Below are 13,180 nucleotides of genomic sequence, written 5' to 3'. Positions count from 1 at the left end.
TTTTTACCTTGTTGCCGTTTACACTCCCCATAATGAAAGAAATGACTTTGTCTGCTATTCCAAGATTCTTCAGCACTGGGTGCATTGTTGTGTCTGTGGGGAAGTAAGAGAACAATTCAATGTACCGACGATAAACATTTGCATAATCATAAACTATTTGCTTTTCCCGCTTGTCTAAAACATATGGTAGTGGGAGGGCACACACTCGGCTGCACTCATTGCAAATTGTAGTTTTCACAAGGAAAGAGCTCTCACGTATCACACAAACTTTTAAAGTTGTTTTTTCTATTTTGTCAAGTCCATAAAATTGCGTCTAGAATCCTGTTCAGGCCTTTAAAACCTCTTTTTATGTGGTTGAGAATTCAGGCACTATACTTCACTATGGAATATCAATCTCAATATCATATCAGCCGTTAGGAGGATGTGAATTGTTAGCGACTACATCCTGCTTGTACACTCTGCAGTGATACCATCCCATTTACAAGGTTGCAAGTACTTGTGGGGTACAGAATTGGCCCAAAGTATAACAAGTCAGTGTTTTTTTCCATTAAAATATGCCTCTACATGAGCACTCTGACGTGAGAGGATTCAGCTATTACAGAGAAATGCACAGAGGTAGACTCTAAGGGTGGTTTAAAGGTATTATCCTGCCAGAGCCAAGATTCAGCGTGGAAATGTACTAAAATAATATAGCAGATGAGTTTATAAGATATACTGTAGATTTAAGTTACCTTGTAGCACTACAGACAGCTGCTCTGCAGCCGATCTTCTCAGGGAGATATCGACGGTGTCTGAGTTCAGGATACAAAACAGCTTCTCCACCGACTCCACCTAGCCACCATTAATCACATTAAGAAGGCACTTAAATCTTCCCGTGAAGAACTGTGTCTAAGTGTGCTGTTCCTTCTGTGCGTGTTCATTTGTACCTTGAGGACAGACTTGCTGCTGGTGTCCAGTGTGATGTCTAAAGGGTGTCTGAGGCAGAAGAGATTGGGAAGCGAGGAGATCACTGGTTGATCCAGGTCTGGTCTGGCTGTGTTAGCATCATCATCGCTGGTTAAGTGGGGCAGGATTTGTTGCACTGCTGCTATTCTCACACTGTCAATGATGAGAAGAATTTATGCAAAACTTGGGAGTTAAATCATTTAAAATCACACTGTTTTAAACACAAATTAAAAACAACATAAAACAGCTCTATTCAAAGCAAGGCACACCTTCTGTCTGCGATAAAATACAGGGTTGAAAATGTTTGTTTTTTGTTTTTTTCCCCCAACACAGCATCCAAATGGTGATTAGTTGTTAAAAAAAACGGCTGGCAGGGCAGACAGATCTATTAGCTGTTGCCAGAATTTACCAGGGCTCGTCTCCTGCCCAGCGCCTGGTGTTAATTTCTATCTCTATCAATATTCATAGGCTGGGACTGGATAGCTGTTTTACACAGGCCTCACAGAGCACTCGGATGACTTGATGAGAACATCAGCTGACAGCGACAGACAGTGGTAATATGTCCATCACATTACATGTTGTAAGGCAGAATATTTAGACTCTCAGGAGTTTGTCTGGTTCAGAAAAAAAAAAAACCCCAAGACCCAACATCAAACTAATCAAACAGCAGCATGCGCATAGACACAGAAGAAACATGACAAACACACATCTCTGATATGCACACACATCCAGGCGGGCACATAACACCCAAACAAACAGAGTGACACAAATACAAACATTGACAAAGGAAAGACACAGAGATCAAACTCACGTGGGTTGTTTGGTAAAAAGGAGTCGGAGCGCCGCTTTCAGCTTGGCTGTGCTTGGAAACACGTTCTCTCTCGCCGTGTCCGACATGTCACTTACCAGCAGGACGCAGTTTCCAAGTGACTCTTCAGTGCCGGCGTAACCCTGCAACACACACGCACACAATTCTCAGACTGCCTTGGCAGACAATGGAGCAGACAATGGGGAATTCCAGCTAAGCAGCACAACAGTAAATAAAATATGCATCGCTTTGATTATGGGTGGTTTCATTTCGTCTCTTGTTGACATGGAGGGGCCCATCTCTGAATGGCCTCCTTGAATTAAATCACACTTGACAGCCTAGTCAAAACCTCATGTATATTCATGAAGAATTTCCAGGCTTTCTGTTGCCTGAAACTGAACAATTAATAAAAGCTTGTTTCCCCCCCAAAAAAGGAAACAATATAACACAGAATATGTAAATGAGCAAATAACTAAATTTCCCTCACTGGCAGCTCAATGTGAAGTCTTTGTGGTCCAAGTGCGCTAAAATCTAACTTTTGATCATAGTTGTTTTTGATTGTGAAGAACATACAGTACAGCACTCCCCCCCTCGCTCCATGAATGTGATGTGTGAGCTTCCAAACATGATGCCGCTTTATGAGCGTCACAGCACAAATACAACACAGCCTCTGTAGAGAGCACAGCACCTGTAATATGGGCATGACCGGGTAAAGTGCCTCATTGAATCTGTCCCAGGTTGACGCTGTCATCATCAATCGTCCTTTGAGCAGGAATAGCAGGATATCCTTGGCAGCAATGTTCACCTATAGATCACAGGTAAACTGCTGAATTCACAAAGGCGCTGCTGACAAAATATTTCCATGCCAGTACTGTAAGTGACACATTTTTAAATACTGGAATTACATGACATCAATGAACATGACCTCTTAAAAAAGAACACAGAAATCCCTGTACTTTAGACACCTTAGAGAAGTAGTCAAAATGACCTTGCTCCAAAGGTGTAAGAAATACTTTACTGTTCCCCAGGGTGAAATGCTACAGTCGCTTATATATAAAAGCATAGAGACTCGTGAGAAAATAGAAAATAAGAACTATTTAAATATTTTAAAAAAAAATGCATTATGGTACAGTTTATAACACAATACACAATTAAAATGAATCCTGTAAAAATACAGGACGTATACACATGCCTCTGCCTACCTTCTCTGAAGAATCCTGAAGTCCAAAAGCACTTATTTCATAGAGCACCCTGTGGTGGATAAGAAAGTTGACTGCACCGCAGGCTGCTGCTTCCTGTCGTGACACATTCTGGATGCCAAGGCAGCCCTGGAGGTGTATGTAATCACACCAAAGCACATCATAAATTATCGCTATCCCCCCACTCGCATACAGGAGTTACCAATTCACTTTAAATGTAGCCATGTACTCTAGACGACGGTTAGTAAAATGAAAAGGAAGTCTGATTTCAAATGTCAAGTGGGTTCTTTATCGCGCGGCATCAAAGATCTGTCATTCATCCCTCTCCGTCCTACTTATTTACATATGGATGCCGCACCAAACAGACCCACATTATGGCTTTAGGAGCCATAATTTTAGCCATGAACCCGCGTAGTCTCATTTAAACACTGACTGTCTGTATTGGATGGCTTGCTCTGACCTTGACCAGGTTTAAAGTGCTTTCGTATGTTTCCGTCTTGACAGGCGGTAAGGGATGGGACAGCAGCTTGAGGAGAAGTTTCTGGCTCTCTGTCTGGAGGAGGGGGCTGGGCTGGTCAAACTTCCACCTGGTGATGGACAACCAAAGATTTTAGCATAAAAATATCAAATATTTAAATGCAGCAGAACAAGTGAGTGACTTCAAAGATTTGTAACGTACAGGTAGGAGCACATGTGCACACATTCCTTGATGATTGGTAAGTGCTGGTGAAATGGGAGGCCGTCTATGGCTTGGTCTGCCAGCTCCAGTATCTCCAACCAATTCTTTTCTCCCTTGATGCAGAAAAAACACGATGAACACAAAAATGCAGACTTGAGTGACAGATATTGCTGTAACCTGAGGGGCCACAGCTAGTTACAGTTCTGTCAGGGTGGTTTTAAATGAAAAAACTGTAGGTTATATGTATGTAAAAGATGGCTGCAGAGTTACTTGTATTGACGGTAATTATATGACATGCAGCTCACACCTCAGCTTGCACTTCCTTGAGGAAGTTACAGGTAGACTCCATCCAGAGGGCAGCTCGTGTCACCCTCCTGTAGAGGTCGTGGCTGTCTGAGTTCACCTGCTCCAAGTAGGCCACTGCTGTTTCTTGCATGCTGGGTAATAAACTTCCAAACGACGTGTCCAAGCACAGGTGGAAAATAGCTGTTGCTGTGTTTTCTGGGAGATTGTCACTAGCCTGTGTGAGGTTAAGAAACTTTATTTTCCTCTGTTCTTTGGAGTTCAAGGGAAATAATCACAGAAAACCATGAGGAAAGTTTTGTGATTTGGTCACTGGAGCACAAACACGCACCTTTTCAGGAGGGAGGATGGTCTGTAGGAGTTTAACGGTGAATATAGCAGTGCCAGTGTAGGCCATTCTGTGATGAAGCTGACAGCTGTGGGGAATGTCTGCTGGAAAGCTCTGATGGTAGCTCAGGATGTCCCCCAACAGTTCCATGCAGCCTTGCAGCTTTTCCTTCTAAAAAAAACCCCACACACACAGACAGAAATGTAGACAAAAGCAAACATGCCGCACACACACAGCGACACACACGTGCGTGCACTCGCGTCACGTGCATGTTCGCAGACACAGACACACACCGGCGCTCTGTGTGGCTTGGCTGGGGGCCAGGAGAAAAATTGCTCGTTCCAGGGGTTAGGAATTGAATGTAATCAGATTTCAGGGTTATTTTGGGACGAGATACAGATCCACCCTATCTCAGTATGAATAAATTGGAACAATCTATTCTCAGCCACTTTGTTCTAGGGGAGGAGAAACTGAACAATAGAAGAATTGAACCAGCAGGGGGCAGTAGATGCCCTGTGCATTGCTGTGGCTGGCATGAACAGTTCGGCCCATTCCCATAGGAAAAACCTAGAGGTCTGGCACACAAAAGCTGCTCTCCACATAAAGATGACAAAACAGTTCTCAGGCTGCACGGCTCAGGGCATGTATTAAACAGCAGAGGGCCAGAGGGGCCTGGGCTTGACAAGTGTATAAGTCCCTCTGCATAGGAACATACTCTTTAAACAGTCAGGGAGGATAACAAATGACTCTGCAAGATAAGAAAAAACACATTTCATTGTATAGACTTTATACAAATAGCAAATAGAGACATTTACAGACCCAACAATGCTGTACTTGGATAAACCCAGGGGTACACACAGGAGGTGTGCATGTATGTGTGAGAAGCTCTTTGTAACCAGCGGTAAGCCTTTGTAACCGTATATAATTCATTCAGCTCAATCACATGCCTACAGTTCTCCTTGACAGCCGAGCACCGTATGCCTGTGTGTCTGTGGCAAATTGTCTGGTGGCCAACCCAGTTCCCCCTTTCAGTGAAGTGTATCCATTCATCTACATAAGAGGCTGTCATGAGTTGTGTTTTGACTTGCCAGCTCCATCCCCACCAGGCTGCGATCGTCCCAGACCAGCTCACAAACACTGTCCCCGAGCAGGGGGACGGTATCGCACAGCAGCTCCAGAACACGGTGGAACACATGCAAACCCTCTGAGAAAGAAGAGAGGAGGAGAGAAACTGAGCAAGAGCAGGGGAGATTTTTTTTTTTGACAGGATCAAAATAATGATAGAATATAGTCAATGTAGGGGAACAGGTGAGGGGATATGTGCAGTATCTGATCTTTACTCGAGCAAAAAGAACAGATTGTGCCAACTGATTTATATAATTTACAAAATCTTTTCCCCCCCTTTACATAAAAGACTGCAACGACTCCTACCTGTTTTAAGCAGAGGTATGGCATGCTCCATGGTGGCCACTGTGAACTGAGCCAAAGTGAGCTGCTGTAACTGCAGCTCCAGGACATCTTCTACACCCAGGTCAGGAAGCTCCAAGTGGGCCACATCTGCGGGTGACTGGGGCGTCTGCCCAGGGGCCTGGACTGCTGCTCCACCTCTGTGCGAGCTGCCACTGGATGAATCAGAGACATGCAGAGAAAGACCACTGTAAATTCATGATCCGAGTTCAGACCACTCAAATACAAGGAGTGACGTATGAGCTGTATAGGGATGGATCTTAAAAACTGCCATCACGGGAATCAGAACTGATTTTTAAGCACTGTAGACCGGCCGCTAGAGGGCTCCTGGTGTTTTTTTTATTTCTAAAAAAGAATAATAAAATCCTCCACAGTCTTTCACACATTGTTTTATCTTTGTGTGCGGGTTGCTGGTGTCACTGGCAATTTTGTCATTATCAAAGCCACAAAAAATCCCACTGTGCACAAATTCCTAAAAAGTATAAGGCTCTCTTGTTAAGTGTGAGGTCTGATGAACAGAATTGACAACACTGCTGAATCGTATCAAAAAGTTATTTCTACAAGCAAGGGAGGCAGACGAACATAATACCACTTGTGCCTCAGAAGTGTGACAGAAGCCAGACTGAATGAATCTCTGCTCTCACTGCCAACATGATGACTCAAAACATGCAAAGAAAAAATACCTTAGACAGCGAGAACAGCAAGAAGCAATGTACCAGAAGTAGTGCAGCATCTTCTATAATCTCCTTCAGACTTTGTTGAAAATGCACAGCTACACATACATACCTGGTGGAAGCTACATCTCCATCTTGGCCGTCTCCTCTGGCTCTCTGGCCTCTGCGTCCCACCACAGAGGGCCGAGGGGAGCACTCAGCCCCTGGAGATGAGGCCTGGGAACGCTGGGTCCCCCGCACCTCTTGGGAGTGGGAGAAAGACGAGTTCTGGGACACTGGATCTACACAGCCGCAAAAAAGAAAAAAGAGGACATCCTTGCACATTTGATTAAGCCAAGAAAATATTATAGTGGTGGTGTTTACAAACTCCTTATTGTAAGAAATTAATCAGCAGGATTAGATAGCTATAGCTGTTACATTTACTTTAATTAAATGTAAAACAGTGTAGGTCTTGTGTGGTGTGCTTTAGAAATTGGTCATTTGAAGTATAGGATTTAAAATCGAGCGCCACATTGTGACCAAATACATAAATTTGTTAAAAATGTACTTTAGTAAAAACAAACGTGTAAACTAACCAGATAAGCATCCAAAAATTCACGAGGTGCAATTCATAAGGCATGCTACCTTGCTTTGTAGAGTAGAAGCTTGGATCTTGATGAAAGCGGAGTCTTCTCCTTAGGCCCACACAAAGCTGCCGCAGGCAGGAGAGAGCCTGCAAGTGGAGGTAGCTTGCCTCACCTTTACCCGAACCCAGCCTCAACAGGGAGAGGAGGTTCTGGAAACACAAGGGGACATCAGAATAGTTTTATTACTATGAAGGTGAGTTATGGAGAGGTTTTCTGATTACATCTTTAACAACCAGTAACATCCAATGCGGATATTTGATTGTGGCTCTGTTTACAAACAGAAAAACCAGAGCCTGAGCCGAGGCAAACAATGCACAACATCAGGGGGCCGAAACTAGGACAGTGATAGAAAAGTTGTAATAAAGTTCGCCAAATAAAAAGGGCAAGCTCAATTGAATTATTGAAGCAACAATTTGTTCCAAGTTCAGATTCCCTGCCCTCTGCAGCTAATGATGTCATGTCTCTAAATCCAAGTCTTTTAATTTAGCTTAATAGCTCTAGTAACTCAAAGGAGGGCCAAGTAAAGCCACAAGAAGAAGAGCACTTTCCCCATAATGATTTCTTTCGGATGATGAGACTGCTGGGTGACAGTATGCTAATACTGCCTTGAGACCGATGTAACATAATGCACCACTTTATTAACAAAATAGTAATGCTCACAGTGGCTCATCGGGGCAAAATGATGTCTCCTCCAACACTCCGTCTATGCCAATGAAATGAAGAGCTCTCATAACAGATGTACTTTGTTGCTGACATGATACGGGCAGATACATAAAAATGTGCAGGCCATCTTTTTACAGAGATGGGAAGAGAGAGCATATCTCTTGAATATAAAAAAAAAGATGGAGTTCACTGTAGATTTACATCAGGCGGCCCATATGAATTCAGCTACAGTACAAACTAACTTGACACAAGCACATCGACTTTTTTATTTGCAACACAGGACAGTTTAGATTCCTCCATAGCCAACAGTGCCTGCAGACAACTTGGACCACATTTACAGAATCTCTGCTATCCAAGGAGGCCAGGAGAGGAAAGAGGCAACACATTTTATCAAGGACTTTCAAACCCTTCAAGAGGTACATCATGACCAAGCTATATCCTCACAGCAATCTAGTGCCTGCTCAAGCAAAGTAAGCCTCCAGGGGCCTCCACAACCTCCTCCAAGATCAGGGACACAGAATTATAAATTGGTGTTTTGTTCAAGGACGCCATTTGACAGGTTATTATTTTGACAGTAGCTTGAGTGACCATCCCACAAATTCCATTATGGGATGGTCGCGCCAGCCACTCAAAATAACACACGTTGTTTTGATGTGAATAAACAATACTAAACATGATGAACAGCTGATCCCAGAACCAGCAGAAAATAAACAAACGCTTGAATACTTTTAGTAACATCTTGAATTTTGTCTCCATGGAGACGCATGTTAAATCAAGCATTGAGAAATTTTAGGGTCAGAGACAAGCCACCATTTTTAGTCAAACCAGTAAAGGCTTATGTCTTCCATAAGCACTGAGAGTGACAAAAAATTCATACATCTTGTTAAGTTAAAATGATGGGGCTGATGGCCATTCTAATGTCCTGCTCCAGAGTGCTGAAACTATTAAAAACTCAACTTAATGAAAGATTTGTTTTTAATGACATACTTAACTTGAGCTCAGTACACCCTTAAATAAGTACTTAACTGCCGGAAAGATGGACTTTTCATAAAACTGGTCTGTCTATGCAGTAGAATTAAGCAAATAACTCTGAAATGGGTGCTACACGACCAAAGAAAACAGAGGATAAGGGCTGCTGCGTTCGCTTTTGCTCAAGAAGTAGATAACCTACAACTACAAAGAATGTACAGCACTGCTCCAGATCAATAAACGCTCCAGCTGGTGGGTGACATAACCGGTGTGGCAGTTTTGACCCAGGAAACACTACGACAGCCAGGTGTTAACAAACAAAACAAACAAAAGCTAAAATATGTTTCTGGAAGCATTCTAGGCGAGTCATAAGCAAAACTGTAACAGAATCTTGGTTTATATTTGATGAGCACTGCTAAGTTTTACCATTTGATCTCAGTTTGGTCAACATTTGAGAGAGGGGAGGATCCGCATTCATGCTCTTTATATCCTGGGTGGCGGGCATATGAAATTGCAGAAGTACAACCCATTCAATCAACAACCCTAGAGCACAGATTTGAGCTGAGAGATGAGCAGAGAGATCTGGGCACTGGTATTTACACATACTACCCACAGTTAAAGTACAAAGCTGGCTGCTTATCGGCAATTCATCCCTTTAATGCTGACACTGAAACATGCAGAAGAAACCGATTGGTTCTAAAAAATAATACAAAATGGCGGACATTCTAACATTACTGTTACAGTGTGAGCCCAAACCTACGACCGTAAATAATGGGAACTGCAACCACTTATTCACACTCTGTGTTTGTGGTATAATTTTAGGTTTGATCTTTCCGCTCATATTTTTAAAATATTTCAGTATAGCTATGCATAAACATATGCACATTAACAATACTACTGTTACTGATAGAACATTTATGATACCTTTATAATACTGGGCCTTTGCAGGAAGATCTCAGCAGGAAAATCTTGCATAATGACATCACACAGAAGTTCACATGTGGTCCGCACCAAGTTGGGGTTGCTGCTCCTTAGAGAACTGTTTCAAAAGAATTAAAGAAGATATGTTTACTTACCATTTAATATTCAGTAATTTAACATCACTGCATGCTACTGAAGTTGAAAAAACACTGTGAAAAGAAAACAACTAAATTAAATCTATCATGCCTCTTTTTCAAGCTCAAAAACTGTCAAGATCCAAAAGCTGGCACAGACTGCTTCTTCGTCTGGTTATCTTGTTCTCTGATAAATTGTTTTCTGTGTTGAATCATCATTTTGTTAATTAGCGATGCATTTAGCTGGGCATAAATTATTTGTAAGATACATGTTTTGTCTCTCACCTCTCATTGGATGAAAGTATGTGTCTGTCTGTGTTCGTCAAAGTCAGCCATGGAAACACAGAAAACTTGAGGCATCTCACAGACTCGTGCACTGCACAACACAGAGGGATAACAAATGTCAAATGAGTCATTTATTAAAAAAATGTACTCTGTGCACTGGACAAAAGTATGAGTGAAATTCAAGATGAAAGATGAAACCCAGCACACTAAGAGATCTATGGGTGAGTATTTAAAGTACCAGTACCTGCTATTTTCTGAGGTGGTACATCTGTGTGGCTTGGTATGCTTTTGTGGAAAAAGCCCATTTTAGGAAATTGCTCTTCAGGTGGAACAACTGCAGGTGCTGAAGCAGAGACACAAGATTTAACAAAATGTTTGTTCATATACTGCTACTATTTCAGAACAATGCACACCGCCCTCTCTCACCTCTCTTTGACTCTTACACGAGATTATAAACATTTAGTACTTTGAGGAAGACAGAATCAAAACAAACATTTATTTGGCTTCAACTTGCAACACCTGTTGGAGCTGTAGTACGCTGTCCATGCGAGTAGACCATTATATGACTAGGGAGTAGCTCAGGTAGCTGGAACAGCTGGTCCAGGGTTCCATCGATGACAGCTCGCAGTCTGGGCTCCACATTAGGAGACAGTTGAGTGAGGAAGTCCACCGCCCCAACGTCTCTCAGCATCTGGGCTGCACTAGGATGCTTTGGAAGATAAAATGCCAAAATACAGAAGCATGAAATGAAAAATTTATGCTTCAGTGTAATGTTTGGTGTGGAAGTGTTAAAGCACTTAGCATGAGTGTTGCTACAAAGTGTCACTGGACAAATCTCACTGCATTTATGCCCCTGCTAATATTTAAAGGTCCAGTGTGTGAGATTTAGCAGGCTTTAGTGGCATCTAGTGGTGGGGACTGCAAACTGCAACCAGCTGACACTTCTTCTGGTTAGAATTCCCTTAGTTTTCATTGTTCAGGAGGTTTTTACCAGGAGCCAAATTATTGTCAGAGGTCTCTTCCTCTCCAAAACAAACAAACCAGGTGATTAAAAAATGGTAAGAACACTGAATAAAGCAGTTTCACATTACAAGTCGGTGTTTTTCCTACACTGTTCGGCTCGTTGCAGAATGGCCACTAGCCCACATCTGCTAATGCGTGCTCCCCATTTTTCTCTGATAACTTAAGAGTTTCAGAGAAAAAAGGAGAATTTTAGCGAGAGCGGAATTATCTGCAGAGGTCTCTTCCTCTCCAAAGAAACGTATCTGAGGTCTCATTAATTTACTTTATATCCATACTAAAAATATGCATATGGATAAAAGCCAAAAATGACATGTGCCAAAAAATATCTACAATCAGGCTTCCACCTCAACATCTGCATTGCCAATTTCCTGTCTCCAAAATGTTTGTATGTGTGGGTCAAAGTTTCTCCCATCAAGTCTGTTTTAATAAATCACAACTTTTGCATGGGAAGTACGAAATGTGTATAAATGAGACCCCCAGGTGATTTAAACCCACTGAATAAATCAGCTTCATGTAAAAAAAAAATCTGTGTTTTCCAGACACTGCTCGGCACTACAGTGGCTGACGTGAAAATGCGAATTGCCCTATCTAGAGCCAGCGTTTGGTTTGTCTGTTCTTGGCTACTGTAGGAACATGGGGGTGCAATATGGCTATCTCTGTGGATAAGGACCCACTCCCTATGTTGATATAAACTGCTCATTCTAAGGTAACAAAAACACTACTAGTCTCATTTTCAGGTGATTATACGATAAAGAAAACACACTTATTATATTCCATTTCAGGCAATGTATCCTCCTTTCTCCTACACACTAGACCTTTAAGTACAATGTATATGTGTGAGGTGCCACAAAAAGGGATCACATTGTATATTCTTCAAAGGCAAATACTGACACTACTTAAACTGACTGGTTCAGGTATGCTTAACCATGTTAAAAAAAAGGCTGAAAGGCAAAATTACATTTAAAGTTTATCAGTAGTTACATATAGACAGTATTCATCTCTCTACCCCTGTCCACCAGAGGACTCACCCAGTATTATTATCTACCCTCTGATCAGAAATGTACCTACCTTTGACAAAGTTGAGAGCAACCCAAGAACTTCCTCCTGCATTGGCACCTCAGGGAAATTGAACCATTCAAGCAGATACACAAACAGCATCTTCTCTTGGACGATGTCAGAGACGGAGATCAGTGAATGGTCCAGCTTGCATATGATGCTCTTCAGTGCTCGGACTCTTATCTCCGCCAAAGAGTGGCCTGGAGTTTACAGAAAACAACGTATTAAAACGAGTATAGACATATATAGAGAGAGTTAGCAACGATGCGTTTTTAGCTAGTTAACAGCTAGCTAACTTTGGGTGGACGTTCAGAAAAGTTTTAGACTTAAGTTACGAAGCTAACGTTAGCGTTAACAATAATTACAACTCTTCATACAAAAGTTATAGTTACAGATAAAAGAAGTACACATAGAGAGGGTTTCTATTGTTAGCTAACGTTAGCAAGCAAGCAGCTAACATTAGGTAAGTGGGTTTAAACATCACTTCAGGTAGAGTCAGCCCCCTAAGCTAAGTTTGCTTAGCTAATAAGTTAGCCTAACGTTACCTATTTTCTTTATAAGTTGCGATAACTCCATGTTCAGTATATTGCGTCCCCCTGTGTAAAAACCACGTATAAAAGCTTCATCAATATCCGAGGCCTGTCAGTTATAGTTTACTCTGCGGTTGTTCGCAGGTGTCATGTCAACAACGTCTGTTTTCAACAAACGCGCCAGCGTCAGTCCACTTCCTGTAGAGGACCAGGGTGCGTTCAAGAGGTTCAACTTGTGTAGGACAAACAAAAATCTAAGGAAGTCCGGCTGTGAAGTGAACATAGAGAAGTTTTGTGTTTGGGAAGTATTGAGCATACGACTGGATAAATAAGACTTAATAAGTTTGTAAACGGATGTTATGATATAGATTTGCTGTTATTCTACGTGGTCCCCAATTAGTCATCAAATCTATATAATTCCTGTTTTCCCTGAAGGCATGTGAAGTACTCCCACTAAACAATTAAGTCCATTAGCCCAAGTTTTTATTTCTTTCTTTTACACTTTCAAAATAACAAAAAAGGGCCTGAAGGAAAAGTGTGGGCACCCTGCATGGTCAGTACTTAGTAGCA

The 13,180-nt window shown here is 42.0% G+C and overlaps 1 protein-coding gene across 2 annotated transcripts in view; it reads right to left on the bottom strand.

The window, feature by feature from the left end:
• The window catches only part of rttn (rotatin), a 37,505-nt gene extending 24,705 nt beyond the window's left edge, over positions 1-12,800 (bottom strand). For both annotated transcript variants that reach the window (XM_049565393.1, XM_049565394.1), the window contains exons 1-20: positions 12,626-12,800; positions 12,093-12,280; positions 10,521-10,710; positions 10,246-10,344; positions 10,002-10,092; positions 9,586-9,700; positions 7,028-7,178; positions 6,516-6,684; positions 5,694-5,884; positions 5,351-5,466; positions 4,266-4,433; positions 3,939-4,151; positions 3,632-3,744; positions 3,413-3,539; positions 2,956-3,081; positions 2,442-2,558; positions 1,757-1,896; positions 927-1,098; positions 732-831; positions 8-93 (exon numbers count right to left, since the gene is read on the bottom strand). In XM_049565393.1, the coding sequence (XP_049421350.1) occupies positions 8-93; positions 732-831; positions 927-1,098; positions 1,757-1,896; positions 2,442-2,558; positions 2,956-3,081; positions 3,413-3,539; positions 3,632-3,744; positions 3,939-4,151; positions 4,266-4,433; positions 5,351-5,466; positions 5,694-5,884; positions 6,516-6,684; positions 7,028-7,178; positions 9,586-9,700; positions 10,002-10,092; positions 10,246-10,344; positions 10,521-10,710; positions 12,093-12,280; positions 12,626-12,656 (2,703 nt within the window). In that variant the 5' untranslated portion in view covers positions 12,657-12,800. The remainder of the gene's footprint in view (positions 1-7; positions 94-731; positions 832-926; positions 1,099-1,756; positions 1,897-2,441; positions 2,559-2,955; positions 3,082-3,412; positions 3,540-3,631; positions 3,745-3,938; positions 4,152-4,265; positions 4,434-5,350; positions 5,467-5,693; positions 5,885-6,515; positions 6,685-7,027; positions 7,179-9,585; positions 9,701-10,001; positions 10,093-10,245; positions 10,345-10,520; positions 10,711-12,092; positions 12,281-12,625) is intronic.
• Between the last annotated feature and the right edge of the window lie 380 nt (positions 12,801-13,180).

This window comes from Epinephelus fuscoguttatus, linkage group LG21 (genome assembly GCF_011397635.1).
Source record: "Epinephelus fuscoguttatus linkage group LG21, E.fuscoguttatus.final_Chr_v1".
NCBI lineage: Eukaryota > Metazoa > Chordata > Actinopteri > Perciformes > Serranidae > Epinephelus > Epinephelus fuscoguttatus.
The sequence above is the reverse complement of the archived record's forward strand: the minus strand, read 5'-3'. Positions and strand labels throughout refer to the sequence as shown.